A 27,857-nucleotide genomic window follows, 5' to 3' on the forward strand; every position below is an offset into this window, starting at 1 on the left:
TTCTATGTAGGAGGCCCTTCTTTTCTTACCAGGAGGGGTAAGGTGAGCAGAGGCCTTTGGGGGCTGCCTGGTCCCCCGTCTCACCCACAGCAGGGACAAATAGAGCAGGCTGCCTGCTACCTGCCAGGTTTCGAACATCTCCAGGGAGGGAGACTCCACTCCACACATATTTTGTCCTGGCTTCACTCTTCCTTCACAGCTGTTTGTGTGCATCAGTAGGGTTTCTGCTCCCCCTGTCCCGAAGCCATCCCTTCTCCACGCTGACGATCCCAGGTGCCCCAGCCTCATGGCAGGTGCTGCAGTCCTTTAATCACCGTAGCCATTTGAAGTACGTTAAATGATTTCTCTTAAATTGACTTGAAAATGTCCGCAGTTCCTTTCCCAGTTGTTTGTGTTGCTAAACCATCCATCATCGCCACGGCCACTGTTGGATTACATTTGCTCCTTACTCTCTAGGTTGATTTTAACAGCTCCTGCCAGGCGGTCATCACCACGAAGGGAACTATCAGGAAGGCAAGCTGCTCAGGGCAAGGACCTAATTTACGGCTAACGAACAATAAACAAGCATTGTTTAGCAGAGCTACCGCACTTGCACCTAATAGGAATTAGGCCTGATTAGTGCAAACGGGCTGCATTACAGTAGCTTCTCCCAGGTTAAGTGGGCTGATGGTTTTTTTTTTGGGCATACCTCTCTGGGTAGTCACAGTTTTGGCCAGCTCATGGGCCTGTCAGCTTGCTCTCCAGCTTGGGCAGGTACCTTGTGCTGCATGGGGCACATGAGTCATTTTGATTCACGTCCCATTTAGAAAGAAGAGCGCATCCAATTCTTTCCCATTCGCCTGCATCTTAACCACTTGTTGAAGCAAGAAGCCTTTTCCTACGTGTTTTCTGCTAAACCTGCCACAAAGCTCCCTGCAGCAGGGACCAAGCAATCCCATAATACTGGTGGTGGCAGAGACCTGTCGTGTTCTTGGCATTACTTTGGAAAGCACACCACACCTGCCTAAAAACTTGTGGTAACTTCGTATGTTATTTTACCAAATAAATAAAACGCTAGAATCTTGTCATTTCTAAAGGGATCTAATCCTGCTTCCATTAGCTGGCTTTACAAGGGGGTTCAGAAGCAAGCACCTTTGTTAAATAGCTCCTGAGAGACAGCCGGTGCCTCTCCTTGCTTGTTGAAGCCCATGACGAGTCCTTCCATCCAGCATCAGGGCAGCGGGACCTCACTGGGTGCTGCTGGAAGGTGGCAATCAGCACGGCGATACCCCAGCGGCTCAGGAGATTTTCCTGTAAGGAGTAGCCAAAAGGCACTTGCACAATTCAGCCTGCACACTGGGATTACAAATTAACCTAGGGGCTGGGATGCTCAGATCTCAATAAACAGCCAAAGAATCAATGCTGTTCAGGTCTCTGCGTTCACAGGAACAAGATAATCCCTTTTAGTAGCCAAATTCCTCCTCCTTCCCTAATTTTACAGGAAGTGTTGTGGGCCTGATGCTGTGTTTCACTGTGAAAAATCCTCACCTATTCTTAATTAAGAGATATTTTATCACACGCACCTGGATTTATTTATTTTTCTTGTTTTATAGAACTTTCAGATTGTATTTTTATGGAAACAAATTATTTCACTATTACAGAGCTATACAGTTGTCCTGTAACAGGAACGATTAATGAAACGCAGTAGTGCAAGAAGAGGAAATATTTTTCTCCCCCAGCACCTAGCTCTGGCTCTCCCCACAGGCAGTCATGCCAGACAAGTGGCCTGCTTGTGGACACAGCGCAGTACGGAGGGGATGCCAGAGGGTCACCGCTCCAGGACACCTTTCAGGATGACTTCTTAAACCTGGATTAATGCTGATTTGCATCTGCTCCACCTTGTTCTGGACACGCAGCCATTCCACATCTCACACCATTCGCTGCCATTTAACTTCCACCTCTCTAACCCTGCATCTTCAGCCAGGTCATTTCCCACCAGTTAGGCCCCTGAAAGAACAGTCCTATATTGCCATTAAATTTATTTCTATGTTTAGCATACACGAAAAAAAAAATACAAGAGGATTTCCGTGGATAATGTGACTATATTTATTAATCCCAAGGACAGTTTAATTCAACATCTGTAAGTGATGCATCATGGAGACGTCTACAATGCAAACATATTCCTTTATACTGGAAAAGATTACTGGTGACCCTTGTGCACCAAATATAAATTGAACAAGTACTTAATATACAGAAAACTAAGATATCAGTAACCGTGCTATGTGGGCATTGAGAAAAACAAATGTACAGCAGTTCTCAGAGAACAGCCAGGGCATTGGGACAGGAGACTCCAAACAGCAAACGCCAACCCAGTCCCAGCAGTGCATTTCTAGCTCTGAGGCAAAGCCAAGCATGAAGGCACGGAGGCACCAAGCAGAGAGGCTGGAGCTGCAGTCCCTTGTCATGTTGCACTGCGCCCTGACATCCAGCCCGGCGACCACGCAGCTGCTGTGCGGCAGAGAAATTGGCATAACTTAATCCCATTTGAAATTAGTAGATGTTGACTTCAAGATTTTTTTTTTAATAAATTTATTATGTTTTGAAGTGTTTTCACAATGCATGAGGAACAAAAGCCAGTTAAAAAAAAAAAAAAAAAAAAAAAGGCAAAGTCTCACTGTAAAGCTTCTGTACCTTGGCAGAAGTACAACAACCTGACACTACTTCCTTAAACACTTGAACTATCTTTCACGAACTGCTCCTGGGCTATCTTATGAGAGACCCTGAGCCATGGCATTGAGTGGTGCAAGGCCCCTCTTCCCCGTCCCCCCAGCAGCGGATGGGTGTTAGTTAGAAACACGAACACTGAACAGCCACCGATGCGTGTGGCAGCTTGGCAGCTGGGTTGTACACTGGGATCCTCAACCGAAAAATGCAAGAAATGAAACAAATGACAACACAAATGTTGCTTTGGACAAAAAAAAAAAAAAAAATAATTAAAAAAAAAATGCTATTTGTTACAGAGTTTTAGTTTAGTGACAATCTATAGCCTCTCACCCAGAGGCGAACATCGCAAGGAGACTGAAGACAAAGCTTTGCTTCCAACCAGCTGCTTGGCGTTTATTTTAGCTGCAACGCTGGCAGAGGCCTGCGCCTCGCAGCCCCACCCCGCCACACATGGCTGTGGTTGGTGCCTCCTGCACCAAGCCCCCAGAAGTTGTGGTGTCCAGCACTGTCCAAGCACACCCGAGCTGCCCTTCACGTGTTGGAGCGGGCAGTGGCCATGCTCCAAGGGCACCAGCGGGTGCCGGGCCCAGCCGGCTGAAGGCCTGCGGAGCCTCACACAGCACCGCCCACAAGCAATGAGGGCTGAGGAGCCGATTCCTGCCCCGCCACCACCCCCTTCCCCACCAGTTCTTACAGCATATGCAGCTTTTTTCCCCAAACTGTGCCTGTGCAGCCAGCCATACTCTAGGAGCTGCAGAGAATCGGCCCTTCACGAGCTCGGGGCTTGTTCCCAGCCCGAACGCTGGCAGCTTGGCCTCAACAGCCCCTTCCTCGAGTGTAGGGAAAAAGTGCCTCACCGACAGCTTTACCCACACTTAGTGGCACAGAAATTGCTTAAAACGTGTGGCAGTGGTGGACAGTCTGCAGTTACACCTCACAGAAACTTTCCTATTACAGGGCCCACCTCAGGCGCCATGTTTATAACTTAACGCTGTTGAACTTCCACAGCTTTACACACGTTCCTAACGATGCCAGTAACACTGCACAGCAGCACATTAAGGCACAAAAAGCTGAACAAAAATGCAGCTCCCTTGAAATCTTGGAGCAGCCAGCTCAGCAGCAGCTGGCCCAGGGATAGGCCCACAGTTTGCCTACACACCCTGCTCCTGTGCCACTAACAGTGGCTGCAGCACAGAAAGGCAAGGAAGGGTCAGAGTTGCGCTGGCCGATGAATAGCAAGAGCTATCACCCCCCAGACCACTGACTAAGCAGTGGATTAAACGAAGAGTGCTGTTTTGCTTAAAGCATCTGAAAGATCAGCAGTGGAGGTAGGGCAGGGGCTGCAGGCACGCAGCGCCGCAGCTACCATTCGCCTCCAGAAACACCCAGGTAATACAAGTGCTCTGTTAGCTCAGAACCTTTTTTGGCTTCTACGAGTCACCAGCCACAGATATCAAAGAAAATGTGCACAGCAGTGAGAAGCTATCTACAGGAGGTAAAAAAAAATAAAAATAAAATAAAAAAAAAAAAACAGGAAATGTCTAATTTTTCCAAAGTAAGGCATCTCTGCTTTGCAATATAAATTACATCCAAGCTCAATTCTTGAAGGACTATTGGATGCTTTCTTAAAGGTCTTCGAGGAGCAAGGTGTTGCCCTACCTACATGAACATTCAGTGTGTAACTCCATAAGGGAAAAAGCCCGATAGTTTAACTTAGGCACTGCTTTTCTGATGTGGCTACGAGCAAAGGCAACCAGACCACTGGTGTTAGGGAAAAATTCACGTTGCCACACTCAGTTTGACAGGGCTTTTTGTTCAGATTTCTTCTTTACTAGTGCTTTTCCTCCCACCCTTACAGCAACACTAATCAGATCCCCGCAGCACTGTTTTTGTTATTAATACTGTTTACCTTTTGTGTGAAGGAGCTGTAACACTAGCACAGAAAATCCTGTTCGCTAGGAAGAGAACATTCCCAGTACATTTGAAATGAAAAAGTCTGTGGCAACACAGAAGGAACAAAAGGGAAAACTAGCTTCGGAGTTTCTGTTCATTATTTTATAGCAAGAAAACTTTTGTCATGGTTTATTATAAAGGAACAGCATAGGAAACCAAATAAATAGTTGAATAGTTAACAGTACGCAATATAATAGTACTAAACTTCAATTACATAAAAATTAAACTTTGGAACAGCAACGATATTAAGGACTTCTTAGAAAACTAGGACTCAGTCCAAGACCCTCAGACTCGTGCATTGCAAAACCATGTCAACTCTGATGCCTTGTTGGTCCCAGCTTTACCCTCTGAGGGACCGTGTCCACTGAGAACTCTGCCCCATCCACGCAGCTCCCTAATCCCACTCTACCCCATCATACACATGCAGTTTTTCCAAGCGTCTAAGGGAGAGCGATTGGGAAGCATGAGGTATGAGTTGTGCTTCATTGTTTCAGTTCAGGAAGAAGATTCTGCTTCCTCTGATAGTTACACTGAGCAAGGTTTGCAATTTAGCCTAAGGATGCTTCTTTCTTCCTTAAAGCAGCTGTTAAAGGAACAGAAAGAAGGCAGCAATGACCTCATGCTCCCAGCAAAACCCAAGCTGAGTTCTGGGGGTGGGGGGAAATCAAGGGCTGATTTATCCTAAGTCTGATAGATGTCTGATCTAACACGTTGAAGTCAGTGGAGAGAAGTTCAGTAACTCCAGCAGAGCTCCAGCAGACCTTGTGTCACTTTTTTTGCCCACACATCAACACTGTGGAGACGCACTGAGCTGTGTTGTTAGTGCATCCAGCTCAATACAGGAGGGAAAGGGAACAGTCTCTGCTGGTTCTCGAGACTGACTTGCTAGTTCATTTATCACTCTCCAGAGCAGGATTTTACTGTGCTCTCCCAAATAAATAAAATCATCACCACTCTACCTGGAATTGTTCACTGATACAATTTCTTTACCTGTGGGACATATGCATCTCTTGCTAGAGGAACCCAGCTCACTGTCTGGCTATACACCAAATAAGTCTGAGTCTTTGGACTTGATGAAAACAAAGAAATATACACAGAGCGTAGCTTTGAAATCTGTATGTCAAACCAGTCAGATTCTCTCGTACACTTTAAGATCAGCAGATAGCTCCACTGAAGTCAGGAGTGCTAAAAGGTGTTTGAGGAAAACCCAGCATTATGTATTTACTTTGAATGACAAAACGTCTCCTAAAATATACTCCTCTTGACATCTGTCACTGAAACACCTGCTATGTCAACTTCGCCAGAACATCAGAACAATTAACAAAATTGTCTGCTACTCAGAGACAAAAAAAAAAGGAAATAAAAAATGCAAACAAAAATAAGCTTTTATCTTCATTAAATTCATGTCAGCCACTTGAAATCTTGTTTAATCTGTTCCATGAAATTAAAAACTTGGCACATTTTCCTTAGATGCCACCTATCAACATTTCTTTTATCTAGAACATTTACTGCGTATCAGAGATTCCCTTGGCTAGGGTATTTTTGTTTAGCAGAAAGCACTTCCTTCCAGTTATAGCTATGAAGCGCCACACAGTTCAGTAAATGAATTCTCCTGGTATTTCTTGCAGCAATGGTTCCTCAAATTTAAATCGTTTGGAAATGGCTTTCTGCTCAGTTGCTTTTTCTTTTTCTGACTGCCTACATTGTCCCAGTGTATACGAAGCCACTACAATTAGTTCTTCCGTCACTATTGATTCATCCTCCTCGGTTTTCTCAGCATCAACAGATTTTTCAGAGGCAGAATCTGCATCTGGCTGGGTGACGTCGCTGCTCTCCCCTCCTGCACTCTCATTCCAGGCCCTGGAAATAGGTTCATCACTTTGTTGTAGCCATGGATGTTGAAGACATTCCTCAGCAGTTGCCCGGTCCCTGCAGAGGAAGGAAAGCGTTAAAAGGAATGTCCAAGGGAACTTGAAACCTAATGCCTCATGTAAGAGATTCATGCAATTTTTCTCCAAGGATATGACTGTACTAACCCGACAGAACTACTAATTTAAGTGTGTCAGTGGTCACTTTTTACCTAAGAAGCCTAACAACAGTTCAAGATGATGCACATGATGCACTGTTAATATGTAAAATAAAGGAATTCATAGATCCTTAAATATCACAGTTTACTGTATTTCTGAACAACTATCACAGATTTTCGTTTAAAGTATGAAAGTGATCCCATCCTAACGTTGAAGTATTTCCACAAGAAAGAGAAGACACACAAGAAAGAGCAGACAATTTCAGTGGTTGATACACCACAGGAAAAGTCATGGGAATTGCACAGGAAGCACTTTGTGTTTTGAGAGCTGAAATTTCCAATTTGCCTCCCATCAAGAAAGGCACACTAATAAAGTAGGGAAGAGTAGGGTACTCTAGCAACTCACCCAGACTAGAAGGCGCAACGCACCTTAGCTCATTTAAAAGACACCAACAAGGTACGTGTACACAAAGCCAGTACACTGTACCACAAGTTATACTTCATTTACAATGTTCTGACATGAATTTCAGGTTTTATTACTAACAGTTGGCCACATTCAGAACATGCAAGTCAGGGGGGAAATGGAGAACTTCTCTTTTCATGTACAAGAAAATAATAGTACATAATGAAATATGAATAATCAAAGTTCCCTTATACTTTAAAGACGTAAATGCTAGCATGCATCTATATTTAAAACAGATCTGGTGCAACGTATTATTATATACGATTGTCTGTTTTACTTACTCGGGTTTCTTAACCAGCAAAGTTTTGATGAAATCCACAGCAGCCTCTGATATGAGGTCAAAGTCTTCTCCAGAGTAACTTACGTTCATTTGAGATATATTTAAGAATGTTTCCTGTTTATCATCCCCTAAGAAAGGCGATATCCCTGTTAGCATAACATATGCCAGTACTCCAATGCTCCTAAATTGACAGTAAAAAAACAAAAAGTTTATTTTTGTTGTTGTAGTTATGTATATAAACTTTTGAATAAAGTTATGATGATCGTTAATTTGCTCAACTTACCACATATCGGTTGCTGTACTGATTGGGTCATAACTCAGTATTTCAGGAGCTATTTGGGGGAAAAAGCATATATTTTTTTTTCATATGCAGACATGATATTGTAGCTATACAATGCAAAAATAGGCATGTGGTTAAATTTAATATAAGCCACTTGAATCATGATAGTCTTTGGAAATGGATGTTTCTACTCAAGTTATTAAAACGATTACCATTGTTCGTTAGTTTTAAGTTAAAAAAAACTTTGCTTTTTATTGCTATATTCAGAAGCAAGGCCAGTCTTTTTCCTAATAGAGGAAACTATAGAAACTTTATTGAAAAATAATATCCAATATTCCATATTCCATCATGAAAACTTGGACCCATAAAGAAAATACTACACGACTTATCAAAGATAATTTCAAGCAGATTTTCAAGGCCTGGAATAATTTATTTATTTTTAAATGGAAGTGATACAAACCTAACTAAGCTAAAATACTGTACTCGGCATGAGCGTATCCCTTGCAACCTCTACTCCAAGTAATGCGTGTTACCATTGCTCAGAATCCTCTAAGCGAGTCCTCATGAACACAAGCACACAAGTGGCAGTCATTAAACTGGCAATTTAGCTTTTACAGCAGTACCACATCCAAGCAATAACACAATGTTTTGACACCGTAACTACACAGCCAGTCTGGCATTCACCAAATTTTGAGAAAATTTTCCTTAATTCCCCATTGCTGAAGTTCCCTCCTCAAGGCTACCTCAATGTTGCGGTAACAACTTACCTACGTATTCTGGAGTTCCCATAATTTCCCTTAGCTCTTCACTGCTCTTCATTATTCTGGAAAGGCCAAAATCTACTATCTTTATGTCTCCCAGAGGAGACTTACTGGTTAGAAGAATGTTTTGCGGCTGAAAAACAAAAGCAAGAAGACCTTCAAGATCACCCAAATCTAATATCTATGACACCATAACATTGCATAATTATTTCAGATCATGAGCAACAACAATACATTCCATTACATGTACAGCAAACAGGATTTTTTTTAAAGTTATTCTTATTTTTAACTGAGGGTGAGCTTGAAGAGACACATAGGCTCAAAGCAGTAGCAGGATTTCCTGTTTATAACCGCAAACCAAGCACCCACCTTTCTTAGCTTAGAGCTCACACAAGAGACATGTCAGTAGCTACCATTTAACAATAGGACAAAGATCTCCACATTTGGTCTGTTAGCCCTTCAGACAGACCACCTTTCTCTCCCCACCCAGCTCCAACTTCTCTCCTTGCTTCCTTCCAACAGATGGTGTAAAATGCTTCTCATAGGAGGGTGTCCAAAACCACCCAATCATTTAAAAAACCTGAACACACGAAACTATTTTGACTACACCTGTTTAAAGAAAGTCTGTTGCAATTGACCTCAATCTTGTTCAAAGTACAAACAATTGGATTACAGAATACTAACTGAAGAACAGTTAAAAAAAAAAATTGGGCAGCCTGAAAAACAGGTTTTAAGAGCATCACCTTTGGATAAACTTGTTTGCTCTGACGTCACTAGATCTTGGCTGTCGTCCTTCAGAACAAACGTTGTGATCATTCAGAAGTTCCCTACCTTCTATCTTGAATGGTAGCTCAGTTTAAAAAAAATAAAATAATAAAACAACTCTGAAAATGAACCTGAGACGACAGGTGTTAGATTTTTGCAACTGAAGCATATCCTTGCCAAGAAAGTCCATGTCTCCCTGCCTGAGAACTTGCATCGCCATGTATTAGGGGTGGCTGAGAAGGGAGGAGAGCAAAAGAACCACCACTGCGGGGTCATCCCAGCTGGTTTACCACCACCATTTGTACTTCTGTTCCCTCAGTCGCTCTCTCTTTATTCCCATGTTGATCACAAAGGCATGTTTTCACCCTGATACCCCTCCTCTTGAACAGAGGAATAAAACTGTACAAGAACATTTTGAGATCTCGAGCCAGATCTTCCTGCTGCAAGACCTGAACATAGTCCAGTTCTTTAATTCCCACAAAGTTTAGCCACAGTACTTAAAACGAACTCCATGATGTTATCTATCTACTTGCTGTTTATGAATGTAAGTATTTAAAGCAGCTTATTTTTTGCTTACAAATTGGGATCTGGTGGCCATACAAAGCCACCAGCTTTCGGAGCTGCACGTTACCATATGCTTTATAGTTCACATTTGTTATTTTGTATTTGTATTAGAAAAGCAAACATCCCCAAAAGCTGACCATGCCTCCCTAATTAACTTCTCAGATGTTCTTCCCAGTGGGAAATTTAGTTACTTTCTGAAGAGACAAAGAGAAAGCACAAGAAAAGCATTTGTTCTCTGTATTTAAATGAGGAAAAGTTTAATGGCAACGTTTCTTGAAAGCCTTAAGCCCTGTTTTATAATATTTTAGTAGATAACATAGTTGACAGAAGTTTTTAATTGACTGTTTTTACACGCTTACTGAGAGAGAACTGTCTGTATTACAAATTGAGTCATAACCCTAGGAATAGCAGTCATTTTCTTATTCTAGGGAATTACTATGGGGTTAAAATAAAGTGACAGTCCAAACATCAGCATGAAACCTTGAAGAAGCTGTAGCTTTGGATTTACCCTTACTGCCAGCCTGACACAGTCACTCTGAAGCTTTAATAAAAGGAAGATGATTTTCCTGTATCTGTAGAGTTCATTTCCTTCTGGTTCTGCACTGCTGTAATTAATATATCTACGTTTGCCATGTGTTGATTTGTCTGCAAAGACCAGAGATGCCCAAGCCAGAGGCTCTCCCGCCAGCCATTTTGAAAAAGGCCTTTCACTCTTGCCAACTAGCGTTAATTAAATGTCTGAAAAAAATGTAATATACCAACATTTAAAAATCTTCTCTGCTGCAGAGACTGAAAGGTTCCAGTTTAGATCGTTGTATGATGCACACTGAACAAAAACATATGAAAAGTCTGACCAAACGGACCTCTGAATGGATGCACACAATGAGATTGGCACATGGACAGAAAGCACATGACATGGCCACGTGAGCCTAGCCCAATGTCACGTTAGCACTGAATTAGCTTTCCTGATGCTCTGAACTTCAGTGCAAGGGCCAAAATAAGACAATATATATAAAGAGCTGTTCTCATCCAGCAACTTATCAATTATCTGTGCAACTTTCAGAAAAAGTGTACTTAGTAAAGGAGACACCCTATAACACTACACCCTGCAAGCAGGTTTTGAAATCTTGTAAACTGATGCTATAATGGCAAAATCCATACATTGCACATTTCTCATTATTCCAGAGGTCTCTGCGAGCCTTTGGCCCTAATATTTCTTGTGACTTTAATTGGTTTCCAGAAGAGTATGACTAAGAATGCATAATAATGCTCATCTTTTTAAACTAATCAATGCCTCGCCGTTAATATTAATGAAGCTAGGCATCTGATTTTACAATACTGTAAAAATAAATAAATAAATAACATCTGATCCCTAGAAGACAAAACAGGAATTATCCAAGGAATAATAGGGTAGAAACAGGAAAAACAGTCTAGCTGGAACGCCCTGGCTAGGTTGTGTAAAAATACTAAAAGCAATCGCATATGTTTGCGCTAAGAAAAAGTTTAAGGACTCAAATATCTTTAAGTAGAACAGAATTTGCTTGGGGATCAGGTGGGTTTTTTTTTGGTCAATGTGTTAAAAACAAACAGACAAACAAAAAAACACAAAAGCACAGCAACAATGGCTAAAGAACAGAGTTATTAGAGTGGCACTGCACTTATTCCACAAGGTAATCAATACAAGTCCCATAAATTGAGAAGTAAGGCTATAATCAGGAGAGGTTCCATAGATCCTGGATACTCTATACCTGCCAAAAACCAAATAGCTGTGCCCTTATTGTTACAGAAATTTGAACTCCAAATTAAAGTGTTCTTTTGACTTATGAAGTTAGTATTTTTAACCCTTCTTAGCGTTGTGGGTGTTCCTTTAAATAAGAAATACTACACTTCTATTAATGCTATACTTCTGTATAATAAATTTTCAATCTTAATCCAACTGGAAGACTCAGATGAGAAAGCTAATCTGTAATGTTTCTGTAACAGTCCCCTTCCTTCTTTAATAACTGCATTAGTTCACTTTCTGAATATTGGTGTAAAGTGACACCCAAACCAATTTCAAATAATGATTTTGCTAGTTGTCCTCACTGTACACAACATCTTGAGAACAACAGAAAGGGGACAAGATGTGTGTTGAACAGCCCTAGTATTACAGACCAGAGAGAGTGCTGCTTGGGGCAGTCATTCTCCCAGGGTCCAGGGCAGCGCAGAGCTCTACCCATCTCCATTGCAGACAGGCAACAGCTAGTCCTTCCTCAACTACCCCAACTTTATTATTATTATTATTATTATTTTAAGTTCTCTTCTATTCCTAATTTCCTTTAAACTTTACCAAACTCCAATCCAAGTTCAAGTCAAACAGCCGATGAAAAGAGGAAGCTTCTCTTACTCTGCAGCTTTTATGTGCTACTAAGAGGAGATGAAAGACTCCCAACTACAATCTACACCCTGCAAATTAAACAGGATCAACACAATACTGAGAGTAAATTAAACATCACTCAACAGTAGCATTGTATTTGCTCTTTCTCCAAGTCAAAAGTGGATTACATTATTGTATTTTGCTATTAAAAACATACCAGGTTTCAACAATCTTTCACAAGAAACACACTTTTGGAAAGATAATTGTGTGGCAACCCTACTAAGCCACACCAAAATACCCCATTTTTTTCCTGTCATAACCAGCACTGCAGTGTACTTTCACTATTAAGTACTGCAGTAAAATAAAGAACAATGCATTTCAGATCAGATACCCAGCTGGTCAGGGCTGAAGGAACACCACAGCTTTAACTCCAGAAACGTATCAATATATACAAAAGACATGTTTTAATTTTACATAAAGTTTGCTTCAAGGAAATTCAATGGAAATATTTTTGGCTAGCATAGCATATATACAGGCAAAATAGAGACACTGAGTATCTTGTATAAGCATACTGGAGCTTTAGTCCTTTTGATCACTTATTACTAGATAGGAATTTTTCATTAAGTATTAGTACAGTTATTTGATGTGTGACTAAATCAATGGGCTACAGAAAGTTTTAAAGGATTCCAGAGGTGATTTAAATAAATGGTTAGAAAAATAGGCAGATGAGATGTTTGTGTGCAAATATTACCCATTCTTTGCTTTAGCTAAGGCATGGTTCATGATTTGCTGTTGTATATAAGTATGTATAGCTTGATACTGGAATCTACTGGGAGCTTTGTACTACTGCCAAAAGGCAGTGAAGTATAAACAAGGAACTCAGCAACAGAAGAAACATGTAGTGCCTTACTGCATGCTTAGGAATTACAGGAGAATTAGGCCTGTAAGAAGAATTACAAAATTTGAATGCAAGTTGCTTTTAATACTATCTTGCTTAGAAAACTAATTCAACTTCAAAATGAGATAAAATTGCCAAATTGTCATATTTGCCAAGTGTTTGGTAGTAAATGACAAACCTGTAAATTAAGTTATACAGCATTTTTTTCAGAAAACTACTGAAATGCTATAAACATATTTAACAAATTAACATGCTGTTTATTAGTCCTCTATGAACACTTTATTCTGAAATGTTACACATTATATTACCAGTGTCTCTGCCATGCCTCTGCTTCATTAAAACTCAAGTCAACACAAAACACAGCCCTATTCTTAAAGGTCTAAATAATACTCAGACATTTTTATTGCACTGTCAGAATGAGTCAGGTCTTATCCAAAGCACACATTCCCAAATTAAGGTACAATGCAAATCCACATTTCACTCAAATTGTGTATTTGATATAATCATAAAAGCTCCCTAAAAGACTTGCAAACCTAGTGCCTAATACTAAGTCCCAAAAGTTTATCATTTGAGGAATATCTAGGAATGTGTGTTAATTATAAGTTAGCATTAGTATGATACATGCCCAGCAAGGAAACCAGCACTTAAAAAGAAAAAAAAAAATAAAATAGGAAAAATACAGCAACACTCTTACCTTTAGGTCAAGATGAACTACATTGTTTCTGTGCAGGAATGAAACTCCTTCCAGGATCTGCTTCATAAGTCGCTTGACGTCTTTTTCTTTGAAGGCTTCCTCCCTTTCAGCAACACACTGGTCAAAGATTTCACCTCCAGCGGCGCTATGGAACAGCACGAATGTTACTATTTCAAAGACTAAGCTATAGCTCCTATTTCGCTCTACTTGCACCATTTTATTCAGCATAATAAAGATCAGCAGGCGGCATTATCCAGTAGGGGTATTTTCAGTTATTAAACGTTTGGCAAGCTCTAGCAGCCTAGGAAGACTTGTGTGCAGTACGGCAGCTTTGAAGAGAAGCAGAGATCTCATTCATTTAGGTTAGACAACACAAATACTACAGAAACTCTTGGGCCTATTTTGGCAACATTAGTGACTGTGCTTTGAGATGAATGCTACATTTGTTTAAGGGCAGCGTTTAACATAAAAGATGTGCCTTTTGCCATTTCTTCTAAGCTACATGGAAATTTGGCCAAAGTATGCCTTTGTAAACACAAAGTAAAATAGCCCCACCCTCAATCCTCCTCCAAAGACTTTGCACACACTCAAAAAAGACTAAATGTAAAGTTTATAGTTTGTGAAGTCTCTGGGGTGCAGGGATGCTTTAAGTTTCTGAGCGGCTTTCATCTAAAAATACTTCTGAAAATTTTAGCTCTCAGAGCTTGATTCCTTATCTTTTGTTTATGCATTTAAATAAAAAACAAGTCAAAGGAAAAATATGAAAACAACTACAGATGAATAGTAGCACGATTTTAAAGTAGTCCAAAGCCACATGCAGGACCATCTCTGAAAGGCAATGACTCCACAGATGCCTTACAACGTGACCCTGCAGCATCAGCAGTACAACAAGCACAGCAGATGCTCCATCCTCCAACCAGAATGGGCTTATGAACATCAGAACGGGGCCAACTCGTGTATGGATTGCTGGATTACTGCTTAGCAACATGCAAATGAAATCAACTCGCACACACTTTGTTTCACATGGGATTCTACAATCACCCCTTAGCGAAAGCTGGTGAATCCCCTGAGCACAGCCTTCTCCAGTCACCCCACACGGTGACGTGCCCAGCCTAGCTCTGCACAAGTGTGAATCTTGGCTGATGCACAACCATCTCATCTGCCTTCGCTTGCTCTGCTCTATATTTTATTACCAAGGCCATCCAGAAGACAGAGAGGAACATTCAACACAGACCTAATGGGAAGGCAGTCCTACACAATGCTAAATCTGGATTATTTTGAGTTTTCAATCAAGTGAGTGTTAATGCTCTGATTCCCCTACAAGCGCATATTCTGGACACCCTTCATCACTTATTTCTTCAGTACACTTTTATTTAGTTCAAGAAGAAAGGCAGTAATATTTTAGCTTTGGATGGGATTCAGGTAATTTATTCTAACATTCTAAATAAAATTCCTCTTTAAAAGTACTATCGCTTAGAACTTGGGCGGAACTGAGAAGATGGGCATAGAATATTGTCTACTGTAATTAATAAATTACACATTCCGTTTTAAGAACATCATAATATGCTACTTGGAAGACTGATTTAATTTCTTGTAGCATAAATTATAATGCATACAGTGATAAAATCTACTACTAAAATTACTATATATAATTTTTTTTTATTACAGCAGCAACTCTTTGCCATTGGAAAAAAAGCAAGGCAGTACTTCTGTTGCTTAAATTTACAAGTGAAGTAGGAATTATCCCTCCAAACAGCTGTTGTCAATCAGGAATTGCTTTTTTAAAAATAAACACAGCTGAAAATCAGCGAAGGGAGGGGGCCTTATAAGGCCCTATTTTCTGTATGTCTGCTTGGTGGTCATCATAAAATCAAATTGTGCTCTGAACAAATAGGAACACTGACACAGCCAACATGCTAAGATGTACGCTACCTGGAGCTTTAATATGACACTTAAAGAATCATGAATTACACTGCTTAGAAGTCAAGGCAATCAGAGTTGAAGCACAGAATGTCCCCTCATTGAAATCAAACGACAGCACTAGCAGGACAGAAGAAAACCCCGGATTCAGGTTTTTATTTATTTCTAGAAGGTATTTAAGTAACCTGTGGTACTTCTGAAGATGCTTCAGTTCATCATCAAATTTAAAAGTGAGACAAACAAATACAGCCCTTAGACATACACACCCACTGTAGACAAATATACTTAGCTTTACAAAGGACTTGCACATGGAAAAGTGTTTTTAAATGCAATGTTTCTTTTTTTTTTTCTTTTCTTCTTCTTCTTCTTTAAATCAACTGCTCTATTTAGGATGTAGACAGAGCAACTCCTTCCAGGCAATTCACTCCATCCCAGAATTGCCACATTCAAATAAATAATTAGTGACCCTTCAGAAGAGCACAGAGAAATTTGTTACTGCAAGACTGTTTTGTGTATTGCTGCTGTGGAGTGCGCCGAGCTGACTCCCTGAAGCAAACCGGTCAGCTGACTGTGAGCCAGCTCAGTCACAAGTGGTTGGAAGTACAACGTCAAACCGAACTCCAAGAAGATCCTCCTGCACATCCATGCCAAATTTTGCCAAGCTACTTAAAAATATTTTCAACTCTGATGTTTTATATTCCCCAACTACACTTCAGGGAAAAACAAAACACACAGAAGGGATTAAAATACCTGTTAGGGAAGTATTCTGGGCATGTCAGTGCTATGATTTCAGTATCCATGCAGACCACGAGTTCTCTTGCGTTTAAAATTTATCCATTTTTCCTTCAAGAGCATATCTTCAATTAAGTAGCCACTTTTCTCAAAATCGCTATGAAATAACTTGCTTTGCTGGGTAACCCCACCCACCTCTACAGAAAATTTTTGCAGGACATAAAAGCAAGGAATTGTCTTTAGGACAACAAAATCTTTAGGACAAGTCACCTTAATGTGAAACAAATCAATATTTAGGGGCATAACTTTCAGAAATTCAGTGCTGTCTAGAATGTGTTATTTTCCTAATACACAGAGGTGTGAGATGCATGAATTCTTTCCAACCTAGAAGTTGCAGCAACCCGTATTCCTTAGGAATTACCATATTTATGACCGTACTGCTGTACTACTGGCTTCTTCATAGATTCAAGTGAAATCCAAGTGCTGTTCATCAGTGAAAGCACGCTGACACTTTGTTACTGCTTATCAGTATAAACCAGCTAAAAATCAGTTGAAAGTCTGGAGCATTAATCATGGTTACAATCACGTTGACTTTAAATTTGGTGGAGACTGCTTATCTTCCTCTGGACATCTTAATGCACTGCACAAAATTCAACATCCTACTTTTTTTCAAGTGCACTTACAATACATTAAGAGTTAGAGCGTATCATTAGAGAAAAGGCTGAACAAAGCCATTTCAGGGCATCCAAAAAATTCAAATCCCCCTGACTTTAATGGGTCAGGAACTGGGACAGTCTTCCATAAGCCTCAGCAGCACAAATCCTCGGAACACAGATTCGGATAACAGGTCCTTAGAATACTCTTGATGTCAAATCCGAGTGAGACCATAAGCAGCCTACAAGGATCAAAAATTCACTTATGCTCTGTCAAAAGCCTCTCTTGAAAGTGTTACCCTTGGAAGAGAACTGGAAACTCATTTGTTTTCTGTACACACAGCTTATATTGCAGGGACATCCCACCAAGGCGGCTGTCACAAGACCACATATTCGTGCTCACTGCTAGCGACATTCACAGCCTCCTTTCCTCAGCGAGGCATACACCACTAGACAGCAAGCATGCAAGCAAATTCACTGTGAATTTTTCAAGTGTAAGGCTACCACTGCACACCAATGAGCCCAGAGACAGAGGGAACTAAGTCTCCATCTGATGAGAGAACACACGGGCAGGAAGCATTCATAGGCATTAAGTTGCAGAGGCTTTGCTTTTAAGCTCCTGGTTGCCAGCCAAACGCAAACTTGTGTCCCCCTGCCCCAACCTTTCTGAGTGGGGAGCCTAAGGGCTGAGATGCACGGCGTGAGGTAACCAACTCAGTTTGAGGAGCTTTCCCCTAAAACTTTACAGGGGCTCCCACCTCGATCTGATTGCCATCTCTCATACCTGCGTTAAGCACTCCAACAGACTGTGTGCAGACACCGGAGCAGTGCAATTATCCCGACAGCACAGGAAGGAACGTTCTCCGGGTCCAAATAGCTAGAGGTGGAAAAAGTACTTCGTGCAGCGTATCAAATAAACCCCAACCACCTCCTCAAGACAGCGAAGACAACTTTTTTTTCTTTCTTAAACCTCGCGTAACAGAAATCTATATATACACACACAAGACCCTGTGAGGTAACTATTCAATTCACAGGCTCCTTACTACACATAATGGCCTGGATTTTGAAGTTACACAAAGATGTTTCTCCAAAATCTGACCCACTGCTTGCAATATCCTCTACTCCTTCCACAAACGTGTAAACAAAGTGATGACCACTTCAAGACGCCAGTTCTGAAGCACCAGATGCACTGTTGCTCTTTCTTTCAAAAGAAATCGGGAACAGTCAGGCAGGTCGTGTATAAATGTTGAGCCCAGTAGCTATATTAAAAGGAAGAAAGCAATTTTGAAATCTGAATGTGTCAGGTTTTCCCCAGACACTAAGTGTTTTTCAGTAAACATTTTTATTCATTCAGTTTTCACTGAAATACAGAAACAAGACTGTTAATTCCAGAGTAATTCCAGACTTTCCATACTGTCCCTTAAGACGAGCTCTTAAACCCTCTGCTGCTTGTTGGCAAAAAGCCTCAGCAAGTCAGTGTTGTTAGTGTGGATGCAGATACAGCCTTACCAACCTGTTGCTGTTAAAGCCAACACTAATGCCTCGCTGCTTGCCATTGCTCAGAGCTTGTATGAACACTTAGCAGCCAATTTTAAGTTTGCTTTCTGTCAAAACTGATCGTGCTTTAAAGACAACCCTCATGTGATTTTAATATTTCTTCTCATGAAGGCAGAGCAGTAGCACCCCACCCCCCTTACGACAGATCCTACATCAAGAGAAGAACTTCAAAACCTTAGCAGATAAAGTTAGTGGGCAACGATTAAGTATTTATTTTTCTGCTTTCCATGATAAAGATCTGCCACGCAGACCATCAAGCTTAATAGAAACTGAAATGCCCTAGAGAAGCTTACAGTCCAGATATGCTCTTTAATCCTCTGCATACAGAATGTCAGAAATTTACTAACATTCATACCTGTTTTGTTGCAACATGCCTCTGGAACATGCTGACATTAAAGAAGCATCCAGACATATTTGCTGAAGTCAGTGAAAGAGCGTTTTTGTAATTTACAGCTCCAACACACAGCTATTTATCTGTAACGAGGTGTGACTGATGCATATAAAAACAATAATGTTGCTAATTATGGAACAACCTGGTTACTAGTTAATACTTTGGATTAAAAATGTTTTGTGATTTTAACAGAACTGAGTTCTAAAGGAAAACTAGCAATCTGCGTTAGGATTAGTGCAAAAAATATTGCTCATCCCAAGCTGTGAATTCTATATACCTACACAATCCAGAAATTTACACTGCTTTCTAATTAGATCTGTGTTACTAGTGTCTAGAACATGTATTTTTTCATCTCCAGTAACTGCAGAGGCTCTGTCACACTTTTGCATTATAACAAACACTTGAACTCATAAATCCCTAATACCATAACTGCACAATGAAGCTGGAAAAAATGTATTCTAGAAGGAAGCTTGCCTTAGCAGACAGTCTCATTCCATGTCACTGAAGTGCAAAGATAAAGTTTCTTTTGACTTCTGAACACCATCAGATTTGGGCACAAGATTTTTCACCATTCATTTCTGTCATCAAGGAAGGAAACAGCTGTACAAACTAGATTGACTTCAGCAGACCAGTCAAGTCACTTCTGAACCATCAAGCCTGTTCCTCTGCTAGTTATTTAAGATCCCATGAAAGCTCTATGGCTCTAAACTGAGTTCAACACCAATAAGCATTTGGCTACCTCTTAGAACCTAGATGACAGAAAACAAAGTCTCTGGGTAACAGATAAACTTTCACAGCTGTAAAAAAAGACAAAAATCTCTTCTGGACAAACTCAAAGCAGGGGAAACAAAAGGCAAGCGTAGAGTCACAAGTTAAATGCCACTAATATGGGTGAATGTGAAATATGAAACTATTCTAGGTCTGAATCCTCGTACTCTCTTGCAAGTCTGATTTTCTCCAAGACGACACTGGAGCACTATGTTTGAGATATGTCTTGACTGTCTGCTCAACAGGTCTTTAACTTCTTGACAAGTGCTCTTGTCTTTTGCCAGTGCATGGAAGACAAGTTTTTGTCTGTATCACGTTAAGAAGATGCAGCTAGCCAGACAGCATGACTGAACAAACTAGTCTGCAAGCACTGAGTAGGGGAGAGCTTGCGGTCCTAAACTTACATGCTTCCTGAAAGATCTGGTGTTTGGAAAACTTAATAGTTTAACCAGAGAGAGCAGCCAAGAGAAGGAAAGTTTCAACACTAAATTCCCTAGTGTTAACTGTGATAGGATACCTATAAGTAAACTGCTCCAAATGCTAGCTCTGTATTAATGCATGAGGTTCATGAAGAGGTGTGTCAAGCTGAGAAAAATGAGTACAAATCCTGGTATTTGTCAGTTGTCGTCAAACAATTCCCCATCCCAAATTAACTTCAAAGTTCAAAAACAAAAGAAACAGCTTTCACTTCATCTTTGCCACTGCCAGCAACAAACTTCAGTACTTTCAGATACTCATTGCTTCTTTCACAAGTAGAGACTCTGCACAGTTCATATTTCCCTTTTTTTTTTTTAAACTATAGAAATTATGTTTCACCTTTGAAATACCCTGCATAATTGGAGAAATGTATTATAATGTGCTATAGTTAAAAGACTGCACATAACTTCCTGTAGTACTGATTTTCTCCGCAATTATTTTTTAATTCAAGCAGATAGCAGGCAAACAATAAACTTGTTTTGCATATTATTCATAGACACACAAGATTTTTACATTATTAGCTTTAAGCAAATACTGCAGAAGGTTATTCAGGAATTATCATTAGTACTTACTATTCCAGGACTAAAATCATCTCTGTTGCAGTTTCATAAACTTCATGCAAGTTAATGACCCACAGGTTGCATTGCGCCAGCTCAAGGACTGCAATTTCATGGATTATTTCCATCCGACAGTCTTGACCCTTTCTTCTTTTTCTCATGAATTTCGCCGCAAACTCTTTTTCGGTGTCTTTCTGGATACATTTCTTCACCACTGCAAATTTCCCTCTAAAATTAAAGGAGAATTTTAAGTTAGAAATAAGTCCTTCAGTGAAAACTTTAGTACAATCCTGTTGTGGCTTAACCCTACCAGCCAGCAAAGTGCCACACAGCCTCTTGCTCATCCCAAGTGGGATGGGGGAAGAATTGGAAAGGTAAAAGTGTGAGAACTCCTGGGCTGAGACAAAGAAGTTTAGTAGGTAAAACAAACGCCACGCACAAGCAAAACAAAGCCAGGAATTCATTTGCTCCTTCCCATGGGCAGCCAGGCGTTCAGCCACCTCCCAGAAGGCTGGGCTCATCACATGTAATGAGCAGTTTATTGGGAAGACAAGCACCATCACTCCTAGTGTCACCCCCTTCCTCCTCCTTTACCCCAGTTTATTACAGAGCACGATGCTGTGTAGTGTGGGACACCCCTTTGGCCAGTTTGGGTCAGCTGTCCTGGCTCTGTCCCCTCCCAGCTCCTGTGCAGGACAGCACGAGAAGCAGAAAAGTCCTTGGCTCTTTGTAAGCGCTGCGCAGCAACAGCTAAAAATACCGGCGTTATCACCACTATTTTCATCAAAAAACCCAAACACAGAACAGTGCGAGATTCTAAAAATAAGGACTTGAAAGTAAACAAAACACAGAAACCCTCAGTTAAGAAACCCGACTTTCAAACAGATAGAAAAAGTGAGCTGTGCTAGTTAGCAAGGTGAAGATACTACAGAATACCTTGAGCTGGAAGGGCCCCACAAGGATTGAGCCCATCTCCTCAGCCTTTTAGTAAAAAGGTGCACGAGCAAGCACTTTGTGCTTTCTGTGACTATACTCGAGCAAACTAATTGCCCAGTTATTGTTTTCCCTACTGCATTCAAACAACAGCAGCCAACAGCTTTATTCAGTGACTGCTCAAGATCCTTCCCTATTTACTAGGGACATTTAAAAAAATGTCACTTTGCATTTCCACCATGTCATGTCTCCAATGACAACAGCTGTAGTTCTGATTGCTTAACAGTTCTCAATCCTTTATCCTCGGTCTCGTTGTTTAAGGAACAGGAAGAGTTTCGAGAAGCACAGAGGCTTGGCCAATGTAAGGCACTCTAACAGCGACATGTGCACACAACACACTGCAGAACTGCTTAACCCACATCAGCGGGCATCGTTTCTGACAAAACACCCAGGGGATGCGCTGCACCACGCCAGCAGCCCAGCTAAAACCACACGGCAGCGCTTACATCAGAAGCCTTCCCCCACAGCATTTTCGACTGAAGTTCCTGCCCTGAACTTCCTTGCAGCAGAGCCCAAAGCCACCTGCTCCACTCAGTCCCGTTCGTACCGTCCTGGTTTAGAGTGAAAAGGTCTGATAATTAATGCATCATCTAATGCCATGACAGATTCCCACACTCAGTATAGTGACCTTGCCTGTACGGGAAGAATTTACAAGAAAACTATCTTTATTTGTATGTAAGCATGCTTGTAAAGCTGCAGGAATAGCTTGCAGGGTCTTATTCTGCTTCCTTATTACCTTATTGTAGGGTAGCTGAAACCAAAATTAGAGTCCTCCTCTGGCCTGGAATACAATTACACGGGTTTTGCCTCTCCTGCGTCCCAGCTGAAGCGTACGGAGTTAACTAACTCCGCTCGTGTCAGACTTCTCGCTCTCACAGCTCCTAACCTGTTGGCAGCCTGCTTTCCACGAAAAGTGACTGCTGAAAGGAGTTGTGGTCAGCTCGCTTATAATAGAAATTTGTTTCAAAATTGCCCAGTCTAAATTAAGTCAAACAAGCACCCGCAAAGTGGGTATTTGCTAGGCAATCTCACTAAAATAATCTGACTTGCGACTACCGAGGCAGCCACAGTTATTCCTCTGGGAATACTATTTTGCATAAGCACACATTATCTGCAGCACCGTAATATTAGGATAGATCAGAGCACAGCAGATGTGAAGGCTGACAAACACTAAGAAAATGCTCTACGTAAGCTTTGCAAATGCGTGAAAATATTACGGGGTTCTGTAGTCGTAGGGAAGGTGTGGTCAAAGGATTGCTCTAAAATGGTTTAAATAATATAGACGGCGTGCCGTGGGAGGAACAGGCACCCAAAGCCTCTGGAAAAGAGGCTAACAAACAGCTACGTGCCTGCTAGAGATGTATCAAAAAGCACGCTGGCAGAAATAACAAATGCGGACAGCATGGGCAGCTTATCAGGAAGCAGAGTGTGTTCCAAAGATTATACGCTCCCGATCCCCAAAATATTGGGAGGCCAGTGCTTCTTTCAAGTGGAGTTCTAGGAAGCTTGTGATTAGTGTCGTGGCTACAAGCATAAACATCCCTCCAGTATTGCAATCCTAACCACAATTGAGAGCAACCTTCCCCATGTAGCCAGGGAAAAGGCTTTTAAGTTAGTCCAAAGACGTGCATCTGTATGACTCGTGTGCAGCAGAGTTATGCGCTCACCAAAGGTGCTAAAAGCCCTGCTGAAGCTGCGTTTTGGCACGAAACCCAAGCACTGCACAGGGGGAAGAGCAGCAGCTATGCCGATAGAAAAAGAAAAATAAAGACGTGGGAAACTAACACAGCTTGCTGCTGAAGGGTCTTTTATTTTACAACCTGGTGACACTAAGCATTTACACCAGCGATCTGGACTGCTGGGTTCCTCTGTCTCTCTTTTTCTTGAATAGCCTCGGACTTCTCAGCTCCCTTCTGAGCACATGCCTCCTTGCCACTGAGCCAAAAGCTTTTAATTCGAGCACCAGAAACAGGAGCTTCATAAATTTTAAGCCTCTCTGATAGAGCCTTCAAGCAGCTCGGTGTTGTTGAGACCAACATACGGAATCTGTAAGCAAGTGCCTCAATCCTAACGAGCCCGATGTCGCCGATCCCTGTGGAAATGGGCCAGCGCTCCCGGCGCGCGAGGCACCGCTCCGTGTGTCGCTGGGCCGGGCTGGACAGAAGCCTGCGAGGTGACGGGATTAAAAGGACGAGTTACGCAGGGGGCCAGCCGACAAGTGCTAATTCTCAGTTGTTCGGGACTAAGAATCGTGCCCGGCCCCTCGGTGGCTATACCTGTAATTAGAGCCACTGTAGCTGCCGCCTGCAGAACTCACCTTTTCTGAATCCCATCCCAGAAGAGAGCAAACTTGACAAACCTGATATTTATAACCAACACAGCTAATTGCTATGCAGCCTGCTAGATTCACAGCTGAGACTGTTTCCGAGCAAAGATCCAAAGGCACTGTCCAGTGGACAGTATTAGACCGCAGCAATTTAGCTGCATTGAGAGCTAACAAGGAGAACATAGCGTTGAAAGCAGCACAGGTTTGAGAGGAAATGCTTAATGTTCATCTCCAAAGCTAAAAACTGGCTACCAGTTATCGAAACACAACCAAAAATACTGTTAAGGGAGACATGAGTAGGAAACTAGAAGTAGCTCTCAGCTTTCACAAGTGCCTCCATGAGAAATTGTGATTTAAGGTATCACATCCGAGTACAAAGCAGCTCAATGTCACCTTCCCTGATTGCCAGCAGAACTAGCATCATTTTGCCTGGCATACAACAGGGCTTAGAGGAAAAGCCTCAAATCACAAATCAAACGTCAAATCGGATAAACAGGCACATTTATGTCATACCAATTCACTTTGTCACAGGTTCAGGAGAACAGAGAACTAACCTGACTGTAATGCTTATTTTTAAGACGACCTATTAAACACTGTCACTGTTACTAATAAAAGGAGTAACAGCAATTCCTATTAACCTGCTTATTTTACAGAAAGCTCAGAAAAAAATTCCAAGATCCATAAAACTATATGCAACTTCTTACAAATTTCATAGCAAACTTTTTTTCCCCCAGAAGTGTGTTTTTCTTTCTAAATTTTTGGTTTCCAAAGAGCAAGGGGTGGGGAGATGCCATTTCCGATGCTCACAAGCAACTAGCTCACGCCGATTTGTTCCCAAATGGCGGAACCAACTACCTGCACGCCTTTGCTTTCACCTCCTTTTCCCTGTCCCGGCGTTCCACAAGTGTTTCCCCCTGGCTGTGCAACTGGCCGCTGAGAAGCGCGATAGCATGCGTGCACGTTCTTACTGATCTGATGCACAGAACTGTTCCTGAAGGCTACCTCAGAAATATGCAAGTTCAGGCCAAAATTTTTTGGAAAAAAAAAAAAAAAATAAATCAATACATAGGTTATCTGCACATGAAACCACAGTTAAAAAAAAAAGTGTTTCTTGATTATTCTGTTCAGTCTCCCCAGATGATTAAAATAGCTGTTATTCTTAGCTCTGGGTGGAGAATGAGCTTGTCTGTTTTAACAAAAATCTAAGAATGAGGTAAAATGAACTTGTCTGTTTTAACAAAAATCTAAGAATGAGGAAAATCAGCTGAATTGCACTTGATGTACATTTACAGGGATGCACTGCATCCATTTTGCTGGCAGAATATTGCTGGTTTTAGAGCTATCATTTAAGAAGACTCTTGTGGAAAGCAAGGCTTTATGCCTTTCTCCTACCCAGCTCTAGAACCAGGAGTATTTTCTGAACACAAATTACAGCTACCAGTACGTGCATAGCTTGTTTTAAATTAAAAGAGGGAAAAAGAGCACAATACTCCAACAGTGAGCTAAAGAATTAATTGTCTAGTAGCATTTTGTGTGCAATTAGGAGATATTTTGTTGATAAAAAGAAGTATCTGAATACAATTACACTGGACATTTTAAAGAAGCTCTAGGTAATATAAACCAGTGATGAAAAATTTTGTTTGAGGCTGTGTTTCTGGAATATGGAGCTTAGACATTCAGACACTCATGCACAGACTTGCAAATATCCTTCAAATCTGTCACCACACACACACACAAATATTGCTCCTAATTCTACAGTAAAATTATGGCTTGAGTGTAGATAAGGCGAAAAGTCAGGCAAATTTTTCCCTGTTGTCAGCAAAGTATACAATGCTTCAAATAAACTTATATCAATCTAGCACCAGCTGAAATCATTTAAGAGTCTGAGCTGACTACAAGTGGCACCCTTAATCAAAAAAAGTTTGATTTCAAACATCACCCAACTTGAAAGGAAGATTTACCTGGGCACATTCTGATTCAGGGACAACAAAATTAATTAGGCTCTGAAGACCAGCCCCCAAATTAATTTATTAAAACATTTCATTAAAAAATGCCACTTCTATGTCAGCTTAAACATCTCAAACTAATTTTCCTTCCAGAGTTGCCACTATAACCATAATTTCAGCATTCTTCCTAAATCAACCTGTTTATTCTAGCAGCTGTATCTGGGCTTACTTACAAATGCCTGCTCAGCTACTGCACCAGGCAGCGGCCTTCTGAAGCACATAACCCTTACGTACTCAAAGCAATTTTTTTCTGCAAACAGAAGCAATGAAGCCTGATTTCCTGCAGTTTTGCACCAGAGTCACCCTTGCGACATCATGACCAGGCTCTTCCCACACCAACACCTCCACAGTCCCCTCCACCATGCCACCAGGGGCCAGCAGCCCCCACACCTCCCTTCCCTCCCCACTTTTTTTAGAAGGGCAATGAACAGGGGATGAGGGCAGCAGGTGCCAAGGCTGCTGCCAGCACACACATGCTGGAGGCCAAGGAGCACAGAGACCTGCTGAGTTTGTGCAGCAGCCGTGGGCTCAGCAGCGGTGCTACATCTGCTTTCTCCTCTCCCCCTACTACCTGCTTTCAACACAATTTGTGCCAACTGTGCTATTCTTATTCTCAACGCCCTGTCTGAAGCTCAGCTCTCACCTTGCTTCCCTGGTTCTGGGAAAAGGGTGGGCAAACACGCAGCACTCAGACTGCTTTTCCTTACCCATCTCCTTAGCAAAAGGAGCTACCGCAGCAGGATCAAAGCGCGCTGCGTGCACAAGGGCTGCCTTTTGGCTGAGACAAAACCTGTCACCTCAGGTTGCTAACTGGTCCAAGCCCTCCGTAAAGATAACCCTGCTCAAAAGCAGAGACTTACACGCTTTAGGAACAGAAAAAGCGATTTCTGCTCAGCATGCATTATCGATCAAACACCCTACACGGAGACAGCTGCGAGGGTCAGCCAGGCTTTCCACTCACCACCTTTAGGTTGCCTAGGCAGCAAGAACTTCTCTTTAGTGGACGCACTAGGGGTGAAGCATCCACTTTTTGAAGTAAAAACGTAGCAAGGAAGCATCTGAAATTGAACTAAGAGACCAAGCGTGCACACTCGCAGCCCCTTAGGACAGAGCTGCAGGTGTACCGCACGGCTCTGCCCCGCACCGACCCCGCGGCGGTCTCAGCTCGGTTTTGCCGTGCCTCCCCATTTTCGCCTCCCCCCCCCGCCCCGCACACACCTGCCCAGCTCTCGGCCGGGGCTGAGGCGGTACCGCAGGTGGAAGGGCTCGCTGCGGATGGCCGTGCGGATCTCCGACAGCAGCCCGCCCCGGCGGGGCTGCGGCTGCTGCTGCTGCTGCTGCTGCTGCGGGCGGGCACCGCGGCAGCGCCCAGCCTGAGGCGGCGGCGGCGGCCCCCCCGGCTTCTCCTCGGGGCTCATGGCTTCTCCCCGCCGCTCCGGCTCCGGCTCCGCTCGGCTCCGGCTCCGCGTCCCGCCCGCCCAAGGGAGCCGAGGGGAGGCGGCCACGGCCGCGGCGCCGCCCTCTCAGCGCCTCACCTTGGCGGGCGGGGGCTGCCGAGCCGCGGCGGTTGGGCAGCGCCGCCTGGCGGGGCCGCCATTAACGGGGGGGGGGGGGAGGTGGCTGCCTCCTCCCGCTGCTGCGAAACCCCCTCGGAGGGGCGAGATGTAACTGCTAATAAAGCTGAGAAATGCTGATAAAGATGTGTGTGCGAGTTCTGGGCTGTGTGTGCGAGTT

The 27,857-nt window shown here is 42.2% G+C and overlaps 1 protein-coding gene across 1 annotated transcript; it reads right to left on the reverse strand.

Moving 5' to 3' along the window:
- Positions 1-3,415: 3,415 nt before the first annotated feature.
- STK17A (serine/threonine kinase 17a) lies at positions 3,416-27,573 on the reverse strand. The gene is made up of 7 exons (XM_084281419.1): positions 27,342-27,573; positions 20,814-21,026; positions 13,744-13,888; positions 8,473-8,599; positions 7,709-7,757; positions 7,427-7,606; positions 3,416-6,585 (listed from the first exon to the last, which is right to left on the reverse strand). Exons 1-7 carry the CDS (start codon positions 27,539-27,541, stop codon positions 6,252-6,254), a joined length of 1,248 nt encoding a protein of 415 aa, XP_084137545.1. The 5' UTR covers positions 27,542-27,573; the 3' UTR covers positions 3,416-6,251.
- Between the last annotated feature and the right edge of the window lie 284 nt (positions 27,574-27,857).

The sequence above is a fragment of the Netta rufina genome, assembly GCF_964035555.1.
Source record: "Netta rufina genome assembly, chromosome: 2".
Classification (NCBI taxonomy): Eukaryota; Metazoa; Chordata; class Aves; order Anseriformes; family Anatidae; genus Netta; species Netta rufina.

What these genes read in the sequence shown, in the direction of transcription:
- STK17A (XM_084281419.1), bottom strand. Translation starts at nt 27,541, where the DNA reads ATGAGCCCCGAGGAGAAGCCGGGGGGGCCGCCGCCGCCGCCTCAGGCT. An exon ending in TAGTTCATCTTGACCTAAAG is followed by an intron (nt 8,600 to 13,743) that starts GTAAGAGTGTTG and finishes TTTGTTTTTCAG; the next exon opens with CCGCAAAACATTCTTCTAAC. An exon ending in AGTACAGCAACCGATATGTG is followed by an intron (nt 7,607 to 7,708) that starts GTAAGTTGAGCA and finishes CTGTCAATTTAG; the next exon opens with GAGCATTGGAGTACTGGCAT.